This window comes from Muscardinus avellanarius, assembly GCF_963383645.1.
Source record: "Muscardinus avellanarius genome assembly, chromosome: 6".
NCBI lineage: Eukaryota > Metazoa > Chordata > Mammalia > Rodentia > Gliridae > Muscardinus > Muscardinus avellanarius.
The window spans coordinates 88,540,810-88,568,675 of NC_137791.1; the positions used below are offsets into that span (position 1 = coordinate 88,540,810).

Consider the following 27,866-nt stretch of genomic DNA (forward strand, 5'->3'; position numbering starts at 1 on the left):
TATATCTGTGATGCAGTTATGTTTATCAAAACTCAACTAGTTCAATGCTGGTTTAAATGAAGTGTCGCACTTAATGTCAATTTTTATATGGACTTTTGATGCGTATTCTATATTTAAGTAATACAATTTTGAAAATAGCAATGTATAAAACGCATTAATAAGCAGCTATCACAGACATAGTTTGAAGCAATTTATTTTCATGTTATATCTTGTACACAAATTCACAATGTTAAGGAAAATAAAGTAAATGCCTTTCAAAGGGCTGTATGTGATGGGTGATTGCTTTCACAGAGGCTGCTATGGTATGTGTAATGGTTATGGTTGGTGGCTGATGCATTGAAACGTGTTTTTTTAATTTCTGTTGCAATGCATTAGGTAGAGACTAAAAACAGCCATTTTAAAATAAAGTGGGTATGGTGCATGTGACAAATTTTTATGATGGAATGTACTAATAAAACTTAAAAGTTTATGAATTAGTTAGCAAAAAATAAATGCTTAATTTAAAAACAATTTAACTCACACAAACGTTACATGAGACTTAACAACTATGTTGATTATGTGACAGAATAAAAGAATCAGACAACAAAAGCGTCTAATCTCTATTAGCATATATTTATATAAGTCAATTTATAGGCTCTTCACTTTGTAAATTGTGAGATGAACTGTTTTTAATAACTACATCATCTATATGTGATGCAATAAAAGTGAACTAAAAAAAATTACATTTGATATGCAATGTTTAGCTTTACTCCCATACTTGTCTCTCTGTAGGGCTCTAAACGACAGCATGAAGAAAAGGAAAGAAAAAACAACAAGTAAGCTTACAGCGACAGCAGAAGAAACATGAGTAAAAAGCAAATTGATGATATGCAGAAAAAAGAGTCAAAGGAAATAATTTCCACAGCCCCCAAAATTCATGAGTCTGTGTTACATGGTTTATTCGAATTTTAAAAAATACTGAAATGTTAGTCAGAAAATAAGAAATCCCACTTAACACATGCCAATATAATGAGTTTTTAATAAGCATTTTGAGGTTTGTAAATTTCAAACATATACACATTTATATAACAGTTAAAATTATCACACAAGCCAAAGAGTTAAAAGGTGAGCCATGACTTTCCACCACTAGGTTTAAATACTATACATATGTGATGTTATAACACACCTGCTTATAAGAAATGTCATATAATTAAAAATTCACTTGTGACATCATAAAATCTTTAGCTTGGATACAGAGTGAAAACCAGAGTTGAGGGTTTTCATAATTTTGTTCTTTTTTCCCTTATGTATCTTCTCTTTCCCTTCACTAAAGTTATTTTTCATGACGGTACCTACATAAATGTGGCTTATCATATGTAATTTAAAACTGATCAATACTGTCATATTCTTAAGAAACTACAGAGATAAAAACAAAGGTTAAGTCAACTTATTCTGTATCAAGAAAATACATGGGGTAAAAATACTATCATTGACATTGTGTTTTCTTCTGTATTGTTGTACAGTCAGAGGCAATCAAACATTTTGAGAGTGGATCCTCTAAAAACAGTACTAGCAAAATTACTTTTAAAAGAAAAACTCATATTTTAGCCAGGTCAGAATTTCTTTTGCTGATTTTGTTTACAGGAACATTAAAATATCACAAAACAAAAACCAGTGAATTCATTGGGGCAGATATTCAAGGCTTTGTACTTGTTATAGTGTAATGACCATTTTAAAAACACAATTTGTATACTTTAAAATTTGATTTGTTTCTCAGCAAAAAAGAAAAAAGAGAACTAGAACATTTTAAAATGCAGAGGAAATCTCTTTTCAAGCTTGAAATAAATGGTCAAGCTGTTTATCAATGGATGTAAATGCGTGTAGGCTTATTATGGCTCGCTTCTTCAATGCGCGGATATTAGAAAAGGAAAGCAGACCAGAGAGAGCACTGAAGTTCAATTTCCATTTTTCAGAGATGAAAAAATTGTACATCCTCAGAGGCTGGGCCTTATTTAATGCCTCTCTCCTAACAGGCAGACCTAAGATCAGAGAGGCTCTTTCTAGACTTCTTCCATCTGTATTTGCTGCAATCTTTTCATATAGGTTTTGAAAGACATAATGAAATGCTAATTTATATGCTTTTTAAACAATATTGTATTCTTACAAACTATAACGTACTCTTCACTATATCCCATCCTATGAATATATGTCTTTATTTTAAAGTTTTAGAATCAAATTACTTTAAAATGTAAATTTATTTTAGTAAAACCATGACTTTTTTTTCTTATGTTGTGTTGACAGGTTTTTCTACAATGAAATTTATCATTATAAAAATTGAATTTCTAATACTGACAAAAATATAATGGTCTAGAAATACTGTGCATGAAGCTTTAAATATTTCCACAGTAGAATTCAATATAGTAAAACTGGATTATTCATTTTTATTTCTAACTGTATATGCTTCAGTAATGCTGTAAACACATCTTTATATATTTTAAATAAAGGCATTATTAACAAGAATGGAAGCTTTGAATCTAAATATTTCTACACCTGGACAACACTGGTACAACTGAGTTAGACCTACAGAACAGAATCAAGTGGTAATTCAACATAAACCACTCTAGTACATACCAAGCCAACTATATTTCATTTAAGACTTCACCTTGCCAGTAAGAATATAAGTGCATTCATCTGAAAGCATAAGATTAGTAGCAATATGATAATCACCAAGATTTACTTTGGTCAGTGGTAACAGAAGTATTTTAAGTGCTACCAGGGTTTTTTATCTTAAAAAGTAGTAAAATGAAAAATAGATTAACAATACCAGTTTTGACTCTAAAGAACATTGATTAAATTATTTAATTTTATTTTTTTAAGTCAGGATTTATTAAATTTACTGAAATAAAAGACAGATCCATTATAATGAATGATGTGTATATTTATTGATAATATTAATAGCAATAACCAGTAATGAATCCCAATAAATAAAGTTTTATATTTATACAGTATTTTTATATTTTTTGTGAGAATTTCACTTTAATAAAATTGATAGAAGCATTCCATCCTTCAAGAAAAAAAAATCCTCTTTTTTTTTTTATTCCAGTAAAAAATAGTAAGATGAGAAGGCAGATATGAGTTGGGAAAATGTACAAAGGAATAATCATTATTTTTTGCTTATATAATAAATTATAAATTATTCTGATAAACCAAAAAGGCAAAATAAGGCATGATCTAGATTATTATTTATTTTCAAATGATTACCAACTCTTTTTTGCAAGGTGAATGTAATGTACAGTTAATTTGAAAATACGTTGCAAATCTTCACTTAGCATTATTTAAAATTTACTAATATGTCAACACACTTTAAAATACTTATAACGACACATTTACCTGCCACTTAACCTAAGAAAAATAAAAGGCAAAATAAAACAAGCCTTTACATGGTTTTGTAAATTGCTGTGCCAAACCACATCTGGTGTACTGTGCAATGTACAACTCTTACGAGTGTTTCAGTGGAATAGGGACTTTGAATAATGAGAGACACTACGGAAAGAGTAACCATGAAGAAGGGTTGTAAGTAGGGAAATGAAAAACCAAAGGAAGACAGGTTAACTGCTTTAAGTATTTAAAGGGCTGCCAAGAAACAGCAGAAGAATGCTTTACTCTTCTATGCTCCAGAGGCAAACCTAAGCATCACAGCCAGAGAAATATATGTATATGTATGTATGTGTGTAGATAGATGGATAGATAGATGGATAGACAGATGATAGATAGATAGATAGATAGATAGATAGATAGATAGATAGAGACATGGAAAACAAAGCGAACATTTCATCAACCGAATGTATAAGATACTGAGCAGAGAAGGGATTACATTCGAGTAAATACTTCAGCTTGGCCTTACAGATTTTCAGCAATGATGTAAAGAGGCTTCAGTGAACTCCATCTTTCCTTCTGATTTTAAAACTCTATGATTCCTGGACATACAGACTTTAATGAGCTTGGTGAAATTGAAAAGTTCACTAAATTATCATATTCACAAATACCTTCACTATATGTCTGAAGTCACTTGTTAATTAATGACTTTAGTATTTTTAAAATAAATTTAAAACATCCTTCGCATATGGAGAGGAACCAGGTAAAGTTAAGCTCAGGTGATTTGAGATGTCCAAAGGCCATCTTGCGGTCAACATCCTTTTCTGGAATGGCACATTCAAACCAAGCTTTCTACAGTCACATCACAAAGTTTTACCTCTGACTGAGAAAAGGAAAAAAATGCCCAGAGAGTATAATAGAAGTTTTATTCAAAACTGTCTAGATAATTTTAAGATTGATAATCCAACACATTCAACTTGAAGGACTGTTGGAAGTCTCCACTATGGTGAATTTTCTTTCAAATATAATTTTAGATAGAACTTTTTTCTTCTATGAAACTTTTATTTTATTTTTATTTGAATAATATTTTATGCTCTTTACAGTTATATTACATATGTAAAATACTCACAATATTTTGTATTCCTAATAATATTTTCTACTTAAATAAAGTAAAACCAGATGTAACACTTATAAGTGGTTTTAAAGAGATCTATGCTTATTTGTTTTAGGTACAATTTTTGTAGCATGCTTAAACTGGAGAAAAAAGGAACTATCTTCAAAAATCTAGGTGGGTTTTTTTTTTTTTTTTTTGGTGGTACTGGGGTTCCTGGAAGCCCTTCTACCTCCAGGCTCCACTCCCAGACCTATTTTATATTTTTGAAACAGGGTCTCTTACGCCAGCGCAGCTGGCTTCGAACCTGAGCGATCCTCATGTCTCTGCCTCCCAAGCGTGGGGATTACAAGCGTGCGCCATCACGCCCAGCAAAAAAAATCTAGTTTTAAACATCCAGCCATAGTGCAATTAACATTTGTGTGACCTGCCTGTACCAGCGCTCATAGGCAGTGGCCCAGCCAAGGGAGAGCCCACGCTGAAGCTGCCCACTGCTCTTCTCTCCACTACTTAGTTCTGTGTAATTTTCCCTAGAGTTAATCTAATGTTTTCATCAATGCTAATGGTTTGTGCCCAGAGTGTACTTCATGATATAACAAAATAAGATTTATTTTCTCAATAGTATAACATTAAGACTACTTTATCTTACTTACCTTAGACAAATACCTCATTTTTCCAAACAAATACATGGGTATTTAAGATAGAAATAAATGAACAGCAAGAAAAGCACTGACAAACCACAATACATTTTTATAACAGTACAAAGAAACACATATTGATGGATCAGGCATTTGTTTATCAGAAGGAATCCATTTCTTCCTAAGGAATAAACCTAAGGAAAATGGAAAATAAAAGTACCAAGCAGGGTGGAATGTGAAAGGAGTCTGTGTGTCTGCTTCCAAAACAAAGAAAGGCAGGAGAAGGGAAACTAGAATGTGCTCAGAAAAGCTACAGAAAATGGGACTCTCACTTGAAAAACTTAAGATAAACTCCAGCACACCTTGTGCGTTGTACATGCTGCCAGAAGGGTTGTTACAGACCGCCGGTTCCCCAAGCAATGTATTATAGGGATTGTTAGTACCATGCGGACGAAGCAGAGCATTGCTTATAAGATGATTAGCCATGGCTCCTGGAGCAGCCCCATAGAAAGACAGAGAAAAAAAAAGGTCAATCAGGCAAATGTGTTTGAAAAAAAGAAAGGAACATTTAGAATGACAACAGTTGATACAGTCCTGATTACAGGCAGGAGGCTAATTAGACCAAAAAATATGCCACTTGAGTGGCACACATTTCCAACAATGCACATACATTTCTGTGTCAATGGGAAAGAAAGGCAATGGTTTACATTTCTGCTTAGGCCACATTGAGGATGCTCTCTTTCCCAAGGTGTATGCAAGAATATATTCCCATGCTTGCTAAAACTAAAATCAAAAATAAAAAAGCAAAATCTAATCATTCAAACACAACACAAAAGCAAAAGCAAAAAAAAAAAAAAAAGCAAAAGCAAAAAAACAAAAGGCTAAAACAGGAAAAGAAAGGATAAAATTAAACAAAACATCCCCTTATCCACAGAAACCATTGGGTTGTTTTCAATGAAAGTAAAAAAAGATAAAAGGCAACATTTATGATAACACATTCATTTGGAGAGCAATTGTTGACACAACAGAAGAATTTGACATCTCTTAGAAATTCTATGAAGAATTATTGAAAATTGAAATACAATAAAATCACTCTAATTAGTATACCATGGTAAGCATACTAATCTGGTGACTTATAGATCAGGTTTAAATATCATATTATTTTAAGTATTTTAAATAAAGTATTAACTTAATGGCATCAACAATATACATATATATATATAAAATATTTGTTTATAAAATCCCATTTTCCATTTTCCAACTGGCTGTTCAAAGCTTGGCATAGCAAAATAACAAAGTGAAATTCTTTCATCCTTTTGTAGATACTCTTACTTTGCATCACACAATCAGTATAACTTGCAACCTCCCATCCTCCAGAGCCATTTAACTAAGAAAAAAATGATCAGAGGAAGAGTTTTATTCAATGTAACTAAGTCATGTATGAAAATGGTAGGCAGAACTTCACATTCGTGTCAGATGATAAAGAAATAAATTATGACCAAAGAAAGGACAAAACAAATTATATGGGAAACATCAGGTTGTCCACACAGGTACATGTTAATTTTTCTCATATACATGAAAATGATAAGGAGAAAATAAAAATTCATAAATACTTGTGATTCAGTGAAGGACTGGTATCTAAACTATAGAAAGAACTCTCAGAAGTTTACACTAAAAATAAACAAAATCCAGTTAGAAACTGGTCCAAAGGTAGAAAGAGACATTTCATAGAAAAGGATACAAAGATGCCAAGTAAGCTCATGAAAAGAACTGATATTAACTATTAGAGAAATACAGATTAAACCACAATGACATATCACTACAACTCTAAAATTTAAATTCTGATAACCCTGAAGACCGAGAGAATGTACAGAAAGTAGATCATTTGGCTGGTGGGAATGTAAAATAGTATATTGTGGAAAACGATGCGCAGTTTCTCAAAAAACAAAACATGCAATCACCATACCACCCAACAGCTACAGTAAAAAACATTCATCCCAAGGCAAAGGAAATTTATCTCCAAAGGAAACCCTGCATGTGAATGTTCATGTCAAAGACCCCAAATAGAAAGAGCGTGAATTTCCTTCAACGGGTGATTAGGCAAACAATAAGCAGCATATCCACACCATGGAATACTATTCAGCAATCAAAATAAACACTAAGAAACTTAGCTGAATCTCAAAAAAACTTTACTGAGACTGGCCAATCCCAAATAATGACATACTATATAATTTCATTTGTATCTACAATATTCATTAAACGACAAAATTATAGAAATGGAGATATAAGTGGTTTCCAGAGGTTAAAGATGGAAAGGGAAGGTAAGTATATTGTGATTACAGGCAATATGAGGCAAACTTCTGTGACAAATATAAAACCAATTATTCTGTATTTTGTTGATGATAGTACATATATGAAACCACTCTGTGAATTAAATTGCTTGAAAGTAGACACACAGACACAAATACATTTAACTAAAAATAAAAGTGGAGAAACTTGATGAAGGTTGGTAGATTGAATCAACACCCTGGTTGTGATAATGTAATATAGTGCCACAGGATATTGGGGAAAACAGATAAAGAGTAAACAACTTGGACCTAATCATGGCAGCATATTCTTGGTGGAATCCTAGTAACTGGGATGCTGAGACAGGAAGAATGCTGGTTTGAGACTGGGTGAGGAGAGGACTAGTGAGGAGACTAGTGAGGAGACTAGTGAGGAGAGGACCTCATCAACTAAGTGGGACCCTGTTTCAAAATAAATAGATGTGGAGGTGTACATCAGAGGTAGAATTGCCTGGGTTCAATACCCAGTAACAAAATTTTTTTAAATCATTCAGTATTATTGTGTGCAGCAACAACGGATCAAAAATTATTCACTCATGCAGAATGTTTTAAAATGAGAAAGGAATACTTGGCAATAGTGTTATTCTTTTCTAAGTTATTATTCCTAGTCATGGTTAATTATCAGCCAGTTAACAATTATTTTAACATTGAAATTGAGAAAGTGAACAGATGTTGATTTAAAATGTAATAGAGCTTACCAAACTGATAGAATCTTAAAGTATCAGTTCTTTCAGAAAATAATCTGCATATATGTTTGCACACATACAAACTCATATGTACATATTTAGGTGTTCTTCCATAGTGGAAGGGAAGATCATGTAATGGGTAAATCAGGGTATTACTCTCCACTGATGAATTAAATATATGAGATGTTAGTAAAAAAAAAAAAAGTTGAGTTTCTGAAAGTCTCTTTCAGATAAATAATAGAAATTGTAAAAAAAATAATATTGCTGTTTTACATGAGCTTAAGATTAATTATTACAGGGAGGATTTATTTTTATTTTTTATTTATTCTTTTTTTTTTTTTTTTTGCAGTACTGAGAATGGAACCCAGGCGTAGTCTTATGTCCAAGCTACTCCCCCAGCCCTATTTTTTATTCTTTATTTTGAATCAGGGTCTCAGTTGTGGAGGGCCTCACTAAGTAGCTGAAGCTGTCTGATAACAGCAATCCCCCCGTATCAGCCTCCCAAATGCTGGAATTACAAGTGTGTGCCTGTGCTTCAGGCAGGGTTTAACGTGTACAATATTTAAAAAAATAAATTACCTTTAAATTGTACCTGCTACTTATTATTTATATTTGTAGCCTTTTTAAGTACAAAAGGGAAGATTCATTTTCTGATACAAATAACTACTTTTTAGGATTTTCCTAAATATTTATTTTAAGTAGAAAACAATGACTCAGATATACCACTCCTCAATATTTTTCTCAATAGAATTAAAGTTAGGATACTATTGACAAATGTATAACCATGTTTATAGCAGCACAATTCACAACAGCCAAATATGGAACCAACCTAGGTGCCCATCAATACATAAAAGAGTAAAGAAAATGTGGTCTATACACACAGCATAGTTTTACTCAGCCATAAAGAAGAACAAAATTGTGTCATTTGAAGGAAAATTAATGGTACTAGAGAATATTATGCTATGTGAGATCAGCTAGCCTCAGAAAATCAAGGTTTATATGCTTTTTCTCATACCTGGAAAATATGAAATACAGAGAAAAATATGAATAAGAAGGATTTCAGATAAATGAAGAGAGAGATCAACAGAACAGTAGAAAGGGCTTGGGGAAGGGAGGTGGGAAGAGGAAAAGAAGGACAGAGAAAGGAAAGAGTTCAAATAATTTTATGTCTATATAAAAACTTCTCACTGCCAATTTCTCTAACACATATAGGTAGGAAGGAGGAGGGAGCCAAGTGGGGTGCAGAGAGAAATATACCAAGTGCTGTCTGCATGTATGAATGAATCTCTTTGAATCTCACTATGGTGTATAATTAGAATGTACCAATGAAAGGATAAAATGTGAATGAAAAGAAAAGGTGCGACTTAAAATGAAGTGGTAAAACATCCTTAAAAAATAGAAAATCATTTGAATATTTTACATCCCTCATATATCTCAAAAGAGTTAAAAGCTTCAGGACTAAGGCTTACATTTGTGTCTCTATGTATTTCTCTGCATTACTACATGTTGCCTCTTTTTTAAAAAAAATAGAAAACAAGCAATAAAGTGAGGAGATTGCATGTTACTGTTTTCTTTGCTTCACACAGTTTAAAATAAATTTTTCTTATATATATAAAAATATATAGTCTTAGCTAGCCGGGCATGCTAGCACACACCTGTAATCCCAGCATTCAGTAGGCAGAGACTGGAGGATCGCCATTTGCGGACAGCCTCAACTACTTAAGGTAAGAATCTAACTCAATTTAGTTCCTTTGCTTATCATATAGTTTATAAAAAGTCAAGTATAGAAGAAAAATTGTTAATAAAAAAGGATTTTCATAATGGCATGCCAATGAACCCATTAAAGTTTACATACATAATCCCTCTGGTACTATCTTCTCCAGTTCCTTTTCAGTCTTTTTTTTTTTTTTTTTTTTTACTAATTTTTCGATGTACTTTAAAGTGATTTGATTAGTGAAACTACAAATCTAAGAAAAATGACTGAGTTCTACAGCTGATTTTGTTTTTGTGCAATGCCTGCTAAGCAAAAAAGTCTGGCCACAATGCCAACATGCCACTGGTATGGAAGTATTACTCCACCTATACTGGCTACCTAGGACAATATTTCATCTCAGCCACTTGGCTTTTTAGGTAGGTTGCTTCTTAAATCTTCATGCAATCTAGAATCAGTTAGTGATCTGTAGCCAAAATGAATGAAAACGCCGTCACAATAGATCTACTCACTGTTTATACAAAAGTCATATAAACACATAAAATAATTTAATACTTTTAGACAAAATGTACATTCCTCTTCATTCCTGGGATTATCACTAAATAAAAATCCATTTTTTGTTTAGTATCCCTCATTTTATACCTCTTATCCTATGTGAAACCAACTTTAACAATGCAAGAGTTATAAACGAAGTCTTTCTCAATAAGAACAAAAGTAGTTAATAAAATCTGGTGATGAATGTTTTACAGAATGTATAAAGATATAGATAAAATCTAGAGGCTTGATAGTACAAAAGAATAAGATTATCTACATAACCAAATAATTACTCCTCCTTTGACTCACCTAATATAAAGTCACTTTTTTAAAGGTCGTGCAGTACTTAAAATGACCTTGAGAGATTCTTCTTTTTATCACCATCCCATCCCAAACAAGTGTGATTTTTCTAGGATGTATTATCATGTTCCTACCGTCCAGATTCACATTTGAGCATGTGACTTATACTTTTGGATGATGGCACTGACTATTCAGAAAAAAAATTAAATAAAAACAAAACAACAGCTTCCTCCCAATGCCTGGATCTTTTAACTAAAACGTTGCTCAGAACCTGTCTTCTTCCACTTGTATGTGCGAAGATACTTTTGTCTTTTTCTCTGCTGCTGTATTGCATTTCACTTATCTTTACCAAAGTGTATTCTGTTTGCTTCTGCCTGTATCCTTGATAGGCATAGGTCACTTTGAATTCAGCTACTATCTTTCAGGATTCTATCCACCCTGTCTCTTCCTCTTCCCTCCGACTAACTTCTGATTTGTAACTTTCCCTTCTAACAGCTGGGAAATTGCTGAAGTCTTCCAAGAAGTTGAGTGTTTATAGACCATCTGCCACTATTTTTTAGCTGAAAAGTTAAGCTTACTGGTTAGTAAATTTAAAGACACAAATAAGTTGGTGTTTTGTGGAGGAAGGGAAGTAGTTATAATACCACACACTTAAAAAAAAATGTTTAGGTGTTAATTTTATTTTACGCTGAAGTGCAAGCTCCAAGAAAATCAAACACATAGATTTTCACTCTATACCACATATCTAGAATCATTTCTGGAACTCAATAAAAAACTGCTCAATCAATAAAAATGGTGAAATTGATGAAACCTTAACAATGTAAAATTAAATTATTTTATCAATTATGAATAGTGATATTTTGAGTAAAAATTATGTGACTTATTTATTTTTAATACCAGATATTGTGCTACTAAAAATTTCCTAAAGCAAAAATGAGCAATTATTTGAAAATATTACCTGACTAGTAATTGTGGATAATAGCAATAATTGTTTAAAACAATTGATGCTAAAACCAAACAAAACCACAAGCTGCTCTGACTCAAACATGGATTAAAATAGAGTAATTATATAAAAATAGCTGTTTCTTAATCATCTGGCTCACTAAACCCTGGGTATAGTCTTATCGTCATACCTGCTTATTTGCTGTCAGAAATAATGATAGGCTTTCTAATCAAACCACAGAAAGGGAATTAAGATTGAATTTCAACATATGTAAATCATCAACATAGCTGTCAACAGAGGGTCAACCACAAAAATCTTATTTCTGGTGAAAGAGAGATACAAAGCAAATGGGACAGTTATATTCCATACGGAAAAACTCGGAGAAGCTTTTCTGACAGTTATATAGAAAGTCAGAGCCGAATGGCCCTAAAATAGATTAGTCATTTTAGAAGTGTCCTTTTCTTTTAAAAAATAAAAATAAAAACTCATACCTGAAGATTGAGACTGATATAATAGTTTTTGAATGAGTGAATTTTGAATTAAATAATAATGAGCACACTCTTTTCAAATGTATAGTTTTACCACAAAACTGTGCTATTTCTTTCCTTGTGACAATAGAGTGGGTGTTTTGACATTGGGAGGCCTTGAATGACGCATTGTCTAGGCTAGAGCAGTGCGGTACTTGTAACTGAGGACTAGAAATCTAAGGCAGGACAGAGCTCTTTGAAATCGTGAACTAAAAAAACACATCTGAAAGAGAATGAAAGTTGGATCTCACTTGAATCTATATTATATCATTCAGAGACATAATTCAAACAATGCTTCTTCTTGACAGCAGGCTAACAAAAGTATACTGAAAAGCTCTTAAAATAACTTGAATTGCTCCTCTCCGCTGTCCAACGGACTTCTTTTTTCTTATAATGTGCTTACATTCCTATTTGATCAGACCGAATGACCAAAGTTTTGTCACTTATGATCTGGATGATCAAATGAACCAGCTGAAAGCAACTCTTCTCCTACAGTTACAAAGCAATATGACTCGACATTCAATTTCTCATTATTTATAAATCTATAGAGTGACAAATGTTCCAGTTGTTTTATCCCAATAAAACAGATTTACCCTGATGGTTCTTTCTTTTGAAATGTACCTCATCCCCCTCTCCATTCCCTTATGGTTCTCTCTCCCTCAATTTGATATAACATTTTTAATGAAGTCATTTCTAATAAATACATTGATTAGTGCATATAAATCATAGTTACGAGCAAAGCAGAATTACAATTGAATGCTAACCTCTATATTTGTATATTTAGACTTTTATTTTGGCCTAGTTTTCTACATGTGAAAATTATCTCTATAAATATAATAGTTTCTACAGAGTTAGAATACTATGGTGTAAGCCAAGAGACTGGTTTTAGGATATGACATCTATGAGGCTGTGAAATCCTGAAAATGGCATGTAAAATTCTGAAGATGTATGTTTGTCTGTTGATCTCTTCAAGCACGTGCCTGCACTCTTTTTAGTGAAAGGGTCCCATGCCTTTTCTTTTTCCTTCAAAGGGTAAAAAACCTACTATAAGGGAGTAAATGGGTGAGTCTTTTTTTTTTTTTTTTGGTGGTACTGGGGTTCCTGGAAACCCTTCTACCTCCGGGCTACACTCTCAGACCTATTTTTCATATTTCTATTTGGAAACAGGGTCTCTTAAGCCAGCGCAGTGGCTTCGAACCTGCACAATTCTCCTGTCTCTGCCTCCCAAGCACGGGGATTACAAGTGTGTACCACCACACCTGGCGAGTTTCTTTCTTTAGAGACTATAAAAAGACTACAAAAAGAAAACTATAAAAAATTAATCAGAAGTACTAAAACATATATTACATAAAGAAGTAACACTGAATCAACTGTAATATACCTGTATGGAGAAAGTCTGTAACTCAAAAATTAGAACTGAATAAGATTGTATTTAATACATAAAGGAACAAAGGGCCAGAGACATTTTTAATTTATCCAAGGTCACACATGACTCTGGTAGTTGTGTGTGTGTATATATGTGTGTGTGTGAATGTGTGTGTGTGTGTGTGTGTGTGTGTGTATGTGTCTGAGATTAAGTTAAAAGCCTTATGAATGTCAAACAAGCACTTTACTACTTGTGGCCTCTTCTCAAGCCTTTAAAAACTATTTAAATCAGTGATTTTCAAACTTTTTAAAAACCTTATTCAGAAAACAAGGTTGTACTATGATTTTTAGGCTACTTCTAAGAATGTCTTAAATTTTTTCCCTCCAGGCATGTTGGTACATGCTTTTAATCCCAGCATTCGGAGGGGCTGAGACAGGATAATCGCAGTTCACAGACAACCTCAGCTACTTAGTGAGGCACTTTGCAACTCAGTGAGACCCTGTTTCAAAATAAAGAATAAAAAATGTAGGGCTGGGGGTGTCGCTCAGAGGTAGAGTGCTCCTGGGCTCCATCCTTAGTACTGAAAAAAAAACTTCCTATGTGCTTTTCACTGATATTCAATATTTTATTTTCATATCCATACATTGCATAAAATAAGTAAACAAATAAAAATTAAAGTAGTTTGGTTAAAGAAGAAACTTCCAGAACTGTACAGAACTGATTGAGACATTGTCTATTTTAAATATTTTGTTTTCTATTTTTTGCTTATCTCTGTAATCAAACAATAACAGCACTAAAATACCTACACACACACACACAATCTAAAAAGACAATTTTTATTTTTCGGTACTGGGGATGGAACTGAGTGGCATTCTACCTCTGAGCTACACCTTCAGCCCTATTTTTTTATTCTTTATTTTGAAACAGGGTCTCACTGAGTTGAAAGGGCATCACTAAGTAGCTGAGGCTGTGAACCATGACCCTACTGTCTCAGCCCCCTGAATGATGGGATTACAAATGTGTGCCACCACACCTGGCTTATAAAGACAATGTAAACAATGATTTGCTCAACTTCATAGAGCTACTTTATGAAATAGCCATATAATCAAGACTAAGTCATTTATTTTTAAAAGATGACCAGAGTTAAAACAAACAAAAAGAATCTGCATGATACCCTTAAGAGCTATGTAAAATAATTTTCAAAACATAATTTTATATTTTACTCCAAAAAAAAAAATGACAAAGCATCCCAGAAGAACTATGTTGTTGAAAGTCAAGAGCTCTGTCATCATTTCTCTTTCTAAAGTCATAAATTGAGAAGCTGACATCTTGATTTATCACACTATGACCTTTTAATAGCCAACAAGTTTGCTATTAAATTTTAATCAACCTGCCTGTTAAATTTTATTCAAATGGCTTGAATATATTTCAACTTCTTTTAATAGCTAATTCATTCACTGAGAATTTTTTAATATGGATTTCAATGATACAACTTATCCAAAGTACAGATTAGATTATTGTTAGTTCACAATAAAATAAAACATTCTGAATACAAAGGTGTTGCATCTATTTTAATATATAAATTCAAAGTTTTTCAGTTGAGAACCTCACAAATGACCTACTTCATTCTTCTTATTTTGTGCTAATTTGTTTTATATATGGCTTCATGTCCAGGAATATGAGTTTATCTAGAATAAGTACTTAGATATCAAATTATTTGGGCATATATTGTTAACATTTTAATTTACAACACATAGCTACAATGCTGCCAAATGTGTTTGTATCAATTCAGATCCCCTCAAGTACTATATATTTCTCAAATTCTTACTGGGAGTTAGTATTGTCAGACTAACTTTTTCCAGTCAACTAAAAAAGTATAAAACAATATCTCTTATTACTGCTATATTTTGCATTTCCCATGACTATAAAAACATTTTTTCAAATATTTATTGGCAAAATGGGTTTATTTGTGAGTTGCCAGTTTCTATTTTTTTTACACATTTATCCTGGTTTTCTGCATTCTATTTATTAGTTTGTAGATATTTTTATATAATCCAGGCATTATCATTTTGTTTGTTAAAAACATTTTATCTTCTCTCAATGTCTCACCTGCTATAGTTTTTAAATTTTGAGACAACTCTGTCTCTTTATTATAGTTTGTGATCTTTGTAATTTTGTTTTTAAAAGTTTCTCTAACTTAAAATCTAGACTACATTTTCTTCTAAAACTTTAAAATATAATATTTTGCATTTGATATGCAATACAACATTGTCATGTTGCAGAAGAAATGAGGCCATTAGATATTCAGAGATGTTTTTCACATCATTAGCAGAAAGAATGCTTCTCAGACATGGTAGATTTTCTGACTGATTATCAATAGCAGTAGGACTAAAACTAAGAAATCTTGGGAACCTTAGCTTTACAAGAGGTACTGGTTAATCTGCAGAAGTATTAAACAATATTAATCAGTCATTTGTCTAGCTCGCTTTTTGTGGTTAGTATATTTTATATTCTATTAAGTTGACTATTTAGGATTCTTTAATGCAATATTAAACACAAAGAACACTGAGCCTAAAGATAACAGGCCAATTTAGTTTAATCACAGGCAAAATATTAGTACCCATGATTCTTTTAGTAAATTAAAGGCAGAGAGCAAAAATATTTATCTCTGCCATCTACCCAGCAGCTAATCAGTTCATTTTCTCTAGATCAGATTATTGGTAATCCACTAATGGTATGTGTTCAGTCTCAATTATATTTATTTGTAAATCAAACAGTGCTTATGAAATTTTGCCAAATAAAATGAACTTCAGAACAAATAAAAATTTTAATAATATAAAATTATTTGCCATTGTGGATATATGTGACTCAGTATAATTGATGCACAATATTGGCATGCTTTTTATATTATACAAATTATATGAGCTTAACATGTATGAGTTCTATCCAGGCTAAAATATAAAGTATAATATAGGAACTATAAATGAAAAAGTATGCCTGAAAGAATAGGCATGATTAAAACAGTGTACCATGAATAAAGAGATTTTTGATAATGTTCAGAGAAGACTTATATTACCATATGATCATAGTCAGTTTTGCTCTGTTTAGACTGAGGCTGATCAGGAAACACATTGTTTCTAATTTTTAAATCAAGATTGATTTTCTTCCTTTAATCTGTGTATCCTCTCAGATCTTTCTTAATTCGCTAGTGATTTTTTGGGATTCTATATTACCTTCTACAGGTGTGTTGAGTAATTTGTCTTGTTTCAAAGCATTTTCAATTCTTATAAGTTAAAAATAAAGTTTATTTTAAAAAATCATAAAAGTATCAATCAGAATGGCAAGCATAAAGAAATCAAATAACAACAAATGCTGGCGAGGATGTATAAAAGAGGAATATTTATACGGTGTTGATGGGAATGCAAACTAGTTCAGCCGCTAGGGAGATCAGTGTGGAGATTTCTTAGAAAACTGGGAATGGATCCACCATATGATCCAGCTATATCACTTCTGGATATCTTTTCAAAGGAGTTGAAATCAGAGAGCTACAGAAACATATGCATACCCATGTTCATAGCAGCACAATTAACTTGGACACTCATTGTCGGGAGGGAGGGAAGGGAAAGTGGTGGGGGAGAGGGCAACAAGCACAGTTTGAATGTATGCCATTTTCAATATGATCCACATAAAAATAAAAAGAAAAAACTATAAGAGCATCTATTACATGAATGCTTACTTATTTATTTATTTATTTATTTATTTATTCATTCATTCCTTTATTTATTTATTGCGGGTTTGGGGATGGAACCCAGGGGAATTCAACCTCCGAGCTACACCCCCTGCCCTATTTTTTATTCTTTATTTTGAAACAGGGTCTCACTGAGTTGTGAAGGGCCTCACTAAGTAGCTGAGGCTGTCCACGAACCGTGATCCTCTAGTCTCAGCCTACCGAATGCTGGGATTACAAGCGTGCGCCACCACGCCCGTCTATTTATTTATTTGTTTGTTTGTTTGTTTATTCATTCATTTATTGTGGTAGTAGGGATTGAACCCAGAGGAATTTCTCTTTGAGCTCTACTCTCAGCCCAGTTTTATTTTTTATTTTGAAACAGTCTTGCTAAATTGCTGCAGTCCTCACTAAATTGCTGAGGCTGGTCTCAAAACTGCAATGCCTCCCAAGTACTGCATTACAAACATGTACTGCCACATCCCAGAATGCTTATTTTTAAATGGAATACAGTATTGAAGGCTAAGCTACACAAAGTGCAAGCCTTCTTATGTAAATTAATAAAATCTATTTTAATACTACACATAATTTAGTTAGCCTTTTTTTCTAATTAGGCCTTTTCTCCCTACACTATGTTTCACATTTCATGTCATTTTATTTACACATTGAAATTCTTGCATTTTAATTTTTATGTCATACGATGAACTTCTATTTATTTCAAAACAGTAGATAAAAAGTTAGGATAATCTATTTCTTAGAAAAATAATTTGAACTGCCAGGCATGGTGGCACATGCTTGTAATCCCAGTACTTGGGAGGCTGAGACAGAAGGATCACAGGTTTGCCGCCAGCCTCAGCTACTTAGTGTGGCCCTTCACAACTTAATGAGACCCTGTTTCAAAATAAAGAATAAAAATTAGGGCTGAGGGTATAATTCAGAGGCAGAATGCTCCTGGGCTTAATTCTCAGTACTGCAAAGAAAGAAAATATAAAAATAATTTGACAAAACAATTACTTTGTTCACTCTTAAAGATGACATACTATATTTATGCCATCATGATCTTTATATTTATATTATAATGGAAACATTTTTCCAGATGAGATATACAGTTTGGGTTTGTGTTGTTCTCAAATTTTGGATTATGAGGTATTTCATAGTTTTTGTTAAAAAGTCTGTATTGTAATTTCTAAAACTTCAAGAAAAACTGCCATCATATAAAAAATGGATATTTTCTTAATTACTCTGTGGTCAGAAAGACCTTGCTTAGAATCTAGATTTTGTATTTACTAGCAACATGATCTTGGACAAATTATTTTACCAACAAAGCCAGTTTCTTCATGGACATAAGTATAATAGACAATGACTAACAAATCATGTTCTACATATAAACAATAGCTACATTACACTAAAGAAGAAATTCCAAATTTACCAGAAAAACTATGAAGATACATATTATACTCTTTAGGCAAAAAAGCACCAGCAATTCCTGTGCTGTAGTTTTCACATTTGGCTGTAATAATGTATTTTAAAAAAAATTATATCCTTGTTAAATTATATCAAAATATAATTTAAATATCTTTGTATGATATTTAAATATTAAACATTTGATATTTAAATACAAATATATTTAAAATATCTTTGTATTAAAATATCTTAGTATTTCAAATCAAAATGGAAATGTTCCACAGCACTTATATTTTGAATTTACCAAAATATCTCATTGTAGCTTGTTTGATTTATAATAGAGGTAATAAATATACAGAGAAGACAATCATGAAATCAGCAAAATGAGAACTCTATATAAATAAAGAACTCTCTTTGTAAAAGCATCTATAATAGCTTTAATAATACTGTAAGATCCATAACAAATGCAAACCAAGTTCACCATTGGATAGTTCACTGTGAGAAACAAGATCATTTGAAGGTGTCATAGCAAGAGACCAAGCTGAAAACTACATAAGTAGGACCTGGTGAGTTAGCATTTATATGTTTTCTTTTTCAGTCCCTGCCAAAAATTTACAGCAAAAACCTTTGCCCCTGATCAACAAGAAATCAATGTCCAATATAATTCCTTTTGCCACTTAAAAAGAGTTCATTTTGAACATTATATGGACGTCTTGTAAGTATTCTTACATTATGTATTTGACTCAGCATCTCACTTTTAAAATCTATACCTATGTTGCTTTTGGTTATTAAACTAGTTTTCCTGATACAGATTTCTTTATCTCATTGTAGCTTTTCTGACTATATCTTTATTGGTGATATGTGCAAATGAGATTAGTTAGCATACAGAGCAGGCATGTGTACACCAAGAATACAAAGAACAAAAATACTAGACATAAATATAATGATGAATCAAAAGAAAATTCCACTCATAATGTAAGATATTTATCAATTCACATCAGCATAATATCTGTTCATAACAAAAAGTGGTTTAGTATATAGAATACTTCGATTCGTTAAGCTATCAAATACATTACAGTTTTTGCAAATTTCACAAGTACATGTCAGATGATATTTGAAGCTAGTTAATATTTACAACCAGTGAGCCAGGCATGGGTGTGCAGGTCTGTGATCCTATTACTCAGTAAGCTGAGACAGGAGTATTGTAGGTTCAAGACCAGTCTCAGCAATTTAACAAGGCCCTCAGTAACTTAGACACTATATCAAAATAAAAAATAAAAATAGGGTGGGGGTATAGCTCTGAGGTAGAAAGCCCCTGGGTTCAATCCCCAATTCCCAGTAACACATACACACACACACACACACACACACACATACACACACACACACACACACACACACACACACACACACACGATAGATAGATAGATATTTACAATCAATGTTATCATTCTTCAGATCAGCAAGGTTTGGGAGCAACAGGCCTCTTTTAAGCAGATAAGGCAAATTATATATTTATTGACATCAGTAAAATGCAGTAAATTACTTTGAACATTTTGGCATTTTGCTTTAAATTATATAAATCATTAATCACAAATACCACTTACATTTTAAAATTTTCATTTATATTTTGTATGTTTATGAGGAGGAGAGGGGTTGAACCCAGGAGCTTCTTAGTCTGAGCTATACCCATAGTCCTTTTTTATTTTTTTATTTTTTATTTTTTGGTTTTGAAATAGAATTTTACTCAATTGCTGAGAGTTTTCCTACATTGCTGAGGCTATCCTCAAACCTGTGATCCTCCTGTCTCAGCTTCTCAAGTACTTGTGTGCATTTCTCTTTAGAAACAGAAAAGAAAATATGTTTTGAAGCCCAAATATTAATGAGTTAGCATATGATTTATTGTGAAATTTCTTTTGCTTCAGTGACCAACTTCCCATAAAAGACAAATGTATGCTCTGAGAAAACTTGAGTTAAAAAGGGATCTAATCTGATCCCTGCTCTGTTACATAACTAGTTATTTAGCAGAGATGTTTGAATTGAACTAGTGTTCTTTAAGCTTCTAAAGGGTAGTATAGTAAAAAAGAGAAGATGATGTTGCTTTATATTATCTAAAGAAGAAAAAATATCAAAAAGGGAATCATCTCTATTTTTTATATTATAATACAGTTACAAATCAAAAATTAAAAGTACAAATAGGCAGATGTAATTTGTATTTAATTTCTAATATAGAAGAGATCATTTAATTTTATTAGTTTATTCATGAATTCAGCCGAATTATTATTTGTTTTGCTTGGCATTCAGGTAGACACCTCATTTCTCTATTTCTCTCAACTATTTCTGAAAAACAAAGTAAAAAGGAAATTGTTGGTAGTGAATGTTAATGTTTATACCTAATTATTTGAGAGCATTGGCCAGGACAGGTTTTTATTTATTAGAAAACATAAGTGAATCTTTGATAAAAATAATAGTATTTCTTATGTTGTAGGTACTCTTGTAAGCAATTCAAATATAGGAACAAATTTCATTCCTCTCAAGGACATTTTAAATTGGGCAAAATTTTTATTTCTATTGCATAGACTCTAAGAAGCTAAACAATTTACCACAAGTCCCTGGTTTAAAATTCAGTTTCCATTCTTTTTTTTTCTTTTCTTTTTTATCTTTTTTTTCCTCTTTTTTATCTTTTTTTCTTCTTCTTCTTCTTTTTGGTATACCGGGGTTCCTGGAAACCCTTCTACTTCCAGGCTACACTCCTAGACTAATTTTTTATATTTTTACTTGGAAACAGGGTCTCTTAAGCCAGCACTGCAGGCTTCGAACCTGTGCAATCCTCCTGTCTCCGCCTCTGAAGCACGGGGATTACAAGCGTGCGCCACCACGCCTGGCTCAGTTTCCATTCTTAAATCTAGTATGCCAAATTAAAATGAGTAAGTCAGCTACTTGCAAATGTCTGTTTGATGGCAATGTCTTTCTATCTTTGTACCAACAATACTTCTAAGTAACGTCACCTTTCAGTAGGTAGTTGTACTACTAGCTCAGAGCCCAAATTCATTTCTAAATATCTATGAAAATAAAGTAAGGTTAGCTGGTCACAGAAAGAGAAGGGTTGAGTATTTTTTTTCTCATTTATGGAAGCTAAAGCAAAATTAGAAAACAAAAGGGACTTCAGATAAATGAGGAGAGAGATCAAGAGAATATAGAAAGGTGATTTGGAAAGAAAGCTGGAGAGAAGAAAAAGGAGACTTGTTGAAGGAAACAGTTCAAAATAATGCTATGTTCATACATGAAGTTTTTTTTTTTTCAATGAAAGCAAATGCTTTGTTTGGTTCTTCTTACCCTGTTAAATCTAATTTTTTTTAGTATTAGCACATTGTACTCATACATCTTAAATATATGAAGTTTTCTTTTTGTGTGTGGTACTGAGGATGAAATTCTGGGGCTTTCTACCTCCAAGTGACACCCAGAGCTCTATTTTTGATTATTTTTAAACAAGGTCTCACTGAGTTGAAAAGGGTCTCACTAAGTAGCTGAGGTGGTCCATGAACCGCAATCTTCCTGTCTCAGTCTCCCAAATGCTGGGATTACAAGTGTGTGCCACCATGTTTGGCTTAATATATAAAGTTTTAGCCGGGAGTGGTGGCACACACTTGTAATATCCACACTTGGGATGCTGAGACAGGAGGATGGCAGAGGTTCAAAGCCAGCCTCAGCTACTTAGAGAGGCTCTCAGCAACTTAGTGAGACCCTGTTACTAAACAAAATATAGAAAAATAGGTCTGGGAGTATATCCCGGAGGTAGAAAGTCCTTTGTATTCCACCCCCAGTACCCCCCCACACACACAAGATAGATAGATAGATAGATAGATAGATAGACAGACAGACAGACAGACAGATAAAGTTTTAATACCAATTTCAATAATATCTACTGGGAAGTAGAGTGAGATAGGTGGGAACTGGTGAGAAACATAAGTACTGTGTGCATGTGTATTTGTATCACTTGGAACCTCATTATGATGTATAATTATAAGGCATCAATAAAAGTATATTAAAAATATGTCATCATAAGCCATCATCATATTACTGCCTACAGGAATTTTCTAAAAAGGTTTGTACAGATTAAAACAAATCTGAACTCTGAAAAGCAGAGTTACTAAAAAGTGCTACACATATACAAATCAGTCTTCCAATATATAACTAAATATGGCTGAAATAAAGATAGCCTTATTGTCAGATCTCCCTGCATAAAGATTTAGATCATGTTTGTCAGATTGACAAAATACAAGAAGAGAGTTTAGGTGGAATAAACTTCCATGATACTAGCCAAGCCATTGTTTCAAGATGAAGAAATGTCTTTTTCTTTTCTTTTTTTTTTTTTAACTAATTCTCTCACTCAGAGGAAGCATGGTTTGTAATAACTTTGTGCTGGGATCGGATGGGAACACCTTTTTGTAATTCACACAGAGATAACATATTGGCAGGAGCTTCCTAGCAAAACCTAATTGTAAACAAAAATTTCTGACCTCAATATGACTAATTAAATAAAAAGAAAATAGAAAATCCAATTATAGTATTTGTGATGAGATAGTCTAATAAAATCTATTTTCAGAAGATATTCTGATTGTCTATGTAGCTCTAGAAAAAAAATGGAAGTGCTTAACAATTAATTGACCTGCCAAAAAACACTTCACACCAAATGCTTCAATTTTGGATCCAACTCAATTTTTAGAGGTTTTGTTAATCTAAATTGTTCAAGATGACTGTTGGCTAGCAGAGATTACTGGTAGGAGATCAGGGAAGAAAGTACTATGAATCCTTCCCCTAGTACCAGAATTCTGGAGCTAGTAAAAACTTGAATTAAATTCCCAATAGCCTTGGGAGAAGTTTGGGATTGAGCCCTAATTAAACCTTCAAGACTTGTACAAAATAGTAAGTATTTAAATGAACCAATGAATAAAACCTTCTGCAGACATACAAGCTGGTGGAAACTGGGTTTTGCTTACACTTAACCTTCACTGCAAAGTTGTGTATTTAACATCATTTGTTAGCTCTTCTACAGTTGTTTCTACAAGTGGTGTCAATGTTGTTAACCTGACAGTAGTGATGGCTTTAAGAAATTCTAGGTTTGCTTGAGTATATAACATTATATCAAACAAGTTGGCAGGGGAAAAAAAATACTTGAAAAGGTTTAGGGAACATTTTGGGAAATATCTTCAAAATAATTGATATTCCATAGATGGGCAAATAAGGAGACCTAATTAGGGGTTATGGGAGGGGGTAGAGGGAAACTTCCTAATGTACATAATGTATATTCACAAACATATCAATGTCAGTCATTAAGCCAAACATGAGAAAAAGGGAGAGGGGGGAATTGGGTAAGAGCTACAGTGATGTGTGCATATATGCCTCTAACATCTTCTACCCCATTAGATGTATGACTACAAGGCACCAATTAAAAAAGAAAACAGATATTCAAAGTACAGAAGTGTGGAAGGTTTAAACAGATAAAGTTACTAAAAAACAAACTCTCAGAGAATATATAAGAATTAGCCCACTCATTGAACATTATCACTCAGTCTTCCAAGATTTCACATGATTCCAAAGAATAAAATCCCAATAGTCTCAAGTATTAGGAAATCTAGAAAGGCCATCTGATACATATGGGAAGATGAGCTGTGTTTTCAGGAACAGAATATCAGAGAATTTTTTTATTAATTAAAAAAAATAAAACTGGTTCTCTACTACATGATCAATTCTTTATTCTTAATGGATCCTAAAGATGATAATAATGAATTTTTGTTTTAAATAATGGATGGTTCAAGACATAAACAAATTTAAATAATATTTTTTATATATTGGACAGTGGTATGAATAAAAAAGAAAATATAAATTTAAAAAAGAGAAAAATACTTAGGTAATAGCATGTTGTTGTTAAAGGTCAGCACTAGTTGAAGGACAAACTAAAAGATTTAATATATCTAACTTAGAAAGAAAGGAAATGGGACAACTGTCTGCTGTAACTAAGAATGAATGGGAAGTTAGAATATATGAAGATGTAGATGCAGTGTCTAAGACTTTTTATCTTAATAATAAAGACTCTAACTGTTTGAATAAACAGAAGTAAGTATGTTGCTGAAATGACTGAAGCATTTATCTGGAAAGATGAATCTTAGCTGTCACCTACCTACATATGATACACACGCCTGAATGCAGGGAAGATAGGACCCTGGGAAATGAGACAAGATTAAAGAAGGAGGTTAAAGATTATCTTCAGAGATAATATGAAGAAATAAAAACTTAATCTACTAAGATAAAAAAATAATGAGATGAGAGTAAAACTAGGAGTTTCTGAGTTGGGGGGAGAGGTGACTAGAAAATTAACTCAGCAAATAAGGAAGATGTCGATGATTTTGAGCACCGCCAATGTCACTAAATGAAAGGAAGAGTAGATATTAATGAAAAAGATCACTGCTTTGACACACATCAAATTATGTACAGATTCTAATCCCCCCAAGTCAACATTAACATAACTTTTTCAATATTACAAGACAGTTTATATCCTTCATTGAAGAGCTATAAGAAGTATCTTTCATAACTACTGATCTTTACAAACAGACTTAAATATAGGATAAATCAATATCAAATATTATTTCCCCTAAATTTATTTCAGATTGATCCAGTCATCCACCCACCCCTAATATCCCATGTTGATAAAATTCTTCAGAAGAAATTAAATTGCAACATGATATAATATGCTTGACTTTAGAGTCCCAAGAATTAGCCACTTAAAGAAGTTTTTGCTAAAATCATATCCCTTACTATGTTTACATAAATTTTAATTGTGGTGCTAGACAAAATAATAAATTTACATATGCTTTCCACCCTTACAATAGGCAAATAAACAGTGTGGCATTAAAATCATACTATCTCATTTCTTATCTAAACAACACCTATTCTATGGTTGCTATGATTGATTCAAGATACTTCTAATAACAATCCTACTGATAGTTTTCATTTTATAAATATATTGTAAATTCTGTGTATGAATTATTTAATGACTAAAAAAAATTGGTCACTCTGAAATCACATTAATTCTAAGGCTCTGAAATATTTGTAAGCAATTAGTTTTTCATGATTTAGTTAGATCAAAAAGTTAAGAGTCCTGACATTTAAATAAATTTCACAAAACTAGGCATTAAAACTAAATTTAAAAAGACAACTTTTGAAAGAAATTGTTTATATTTGGAAAATACTTGAGATTCTAAATGAATATCATCTACCAAATTAAAACAAATAGAAAGAGAAAAATAAGATGGCCATTTTACCCACTCACTATTCTTACATAATCTAAAGTAATGTAGATAATTTAAGAATCATCACTAGATTAGAGTCATTCTATCACTGCCCCAAATAACATACAAAATCAAATAAAATTATATTAAAGTATTAATCCCTGTGTCAAATTCAGTTTGTTCACTACTTGTTCAAATTGTCTATATATAAATAAGATGCAATTTATTAGAGTAAAAGCAACTAGGAACACCAGCGTATGAATCTTTCCTATTCATAGGCTATAATAATTACATTATTTATTTTTAAGAAGCTTTACATGTAACAAAAAGCTTGTGGAAGTAGGTTAAAACAGACAAAAATTCTAATGTAGGTTTGAGAAAAATAATATTGTTTAAAAATAACTAAGTTCATATAAATGCCATCTTCCCCCCAAAAAAACTATAGTCTAAATAATTCTCAGCATTGGCCTCACAACTGCTGTATGTACCCATTTTTACTGCAGTGAAATAATTCTAATCTCTCACACTCACACACTGAAAGAGAAAGAAAAGGAAAATTCTTCCCAAACAAAATTGTGGATTAAGAGAACTTCATATAAAAAAACCTAAATGATGCTGATATCCAGGGAACATTTTACTAATCTCTCACACTCACACACTGAAAGAGAAAGAAAGGGAAAATTCTTCCCAAACAAAATTGTGGATTAAGAGAACTTCATATAAAAAACCTAAATGATGCTGATATCCAGGGAACATTTTAATCAGAAGTGTATATGTGTGTGCATACACACACACACACACACACACACACACACACACACACACAATCATGATCTACAAAAAAGTATTTCTCCTAGATATTTAAATATTTAATATTGCCTGGATAAGTCTTTAGATATTAAATTAGATGTGATTTTCCCCTAGAAGTACACAGGTTGCCTTAAGTATGTATTAGACAGTATATTTTTACTTCCACAAAGGCTATGAAATTGCTTTATACCTGGGACAATGTGGAACTCTATGATGCTTAGCAGACTATATAGCCACATAATTGCCCATTTTCACTGCATCCAATGAGGCCTGACAGCTCACCAGTTTATAGCAGTGGTAGATGACTAGAAAAAAAAAAAGTTTCTCGTTTTCTAAGTTCCTTTTGGAAAAGATTTCTTGAAAATTCAGGATTATAAAAAGACATATAAATAATGGAACAGACTGCTACACTCAACCAGCTTTTATATCCTTGTGCTATCCCTAACACCTGGGAGGAGGCTCAGAACTTGCAAATGAAACAAAGCATTTAAGAGCTATTTAAAGTAATAAGAAAATAATAAAAATAAAAAATCATTTCTAATTACCTCTGTTGAGTGATGCTGAACTGTTTATATCTCCAGTAATAAAAGATGATTCTGACTGCTTTCGGACAGTGTCATTCCACATCCTACGAATTCGGCTCTGGGTACAGGGAAAGAAAGAAAGGAAACAAACTCATAAGGCAGTATATTTTTTGTATAAACTATTCTGTTTACTTTCTGTCATAGTTATATGAGATCTTTATTTCTAACATCTATCTACCTAGATATCTACTTAGATATCTACTTAGAGTATAAGTCATGTGAGAACATCAGAAATAAAATTAATGATAATACTTGGTTCTCATTAGGTATATCCCTAAAATCCTACATCACAGATAATTATAACTACACAAAAGGAATAAATGTATTCTACCAGTTTAAGTATTAGAGAAATATAGAAGTAAATACTAACCAGTTGAAATTGCAAAATTCTGGTTTCTAAGATGAAACCAATTATTTTGGTTTTAGGTTTTTTGGAATGCTTAAATATTCACTAAATTTTCAGTTTACTAACAAAATATTTAAGAATTCAGAATGTTGTGAGAGAATTTGATAAGAAAATGATATTATTGAAATGCT

The 27,866-nt window shown here is 32.2% G+C and overlaps 1 protein-coding gene across 32 annotated transcripts in view; it reads right to left on the reverse strand.

The window, feature by feature from the left end:
- ADGRL3 (adhesion G protein-coupled receptor L3) overlaps window positions 1-27,866 on the reverse strand; it is a gene marked incomplete at both ends in the record, with an annotated part of 570,571 nt that overhangs the window by 41,452 nt on the left and 501,253 nt on the right. For 20 of the 32 annotated variants that reach the window (XM_080697690.1, XM_080697685.1, XM_080697686.1 and 17 more), the window contains one exon: window positions 27,291-27,387. In XM_080697690.1, coding sequence (XP_080553816.1) covers window positions 27,291-27,387 — 97 coding nt within the window. Of the gene's footprint in view, window positions 1-723; window positions 776-5,465; window positions 5,595-27,290; window positions 27,388-27,866 lie in introns of all 32 variants that reach the window. The other 12 variants (XM_080697696.1, XM_080697695.1, XM_080697693.1 and 9 more) reach the window with 5 other exon arrangements.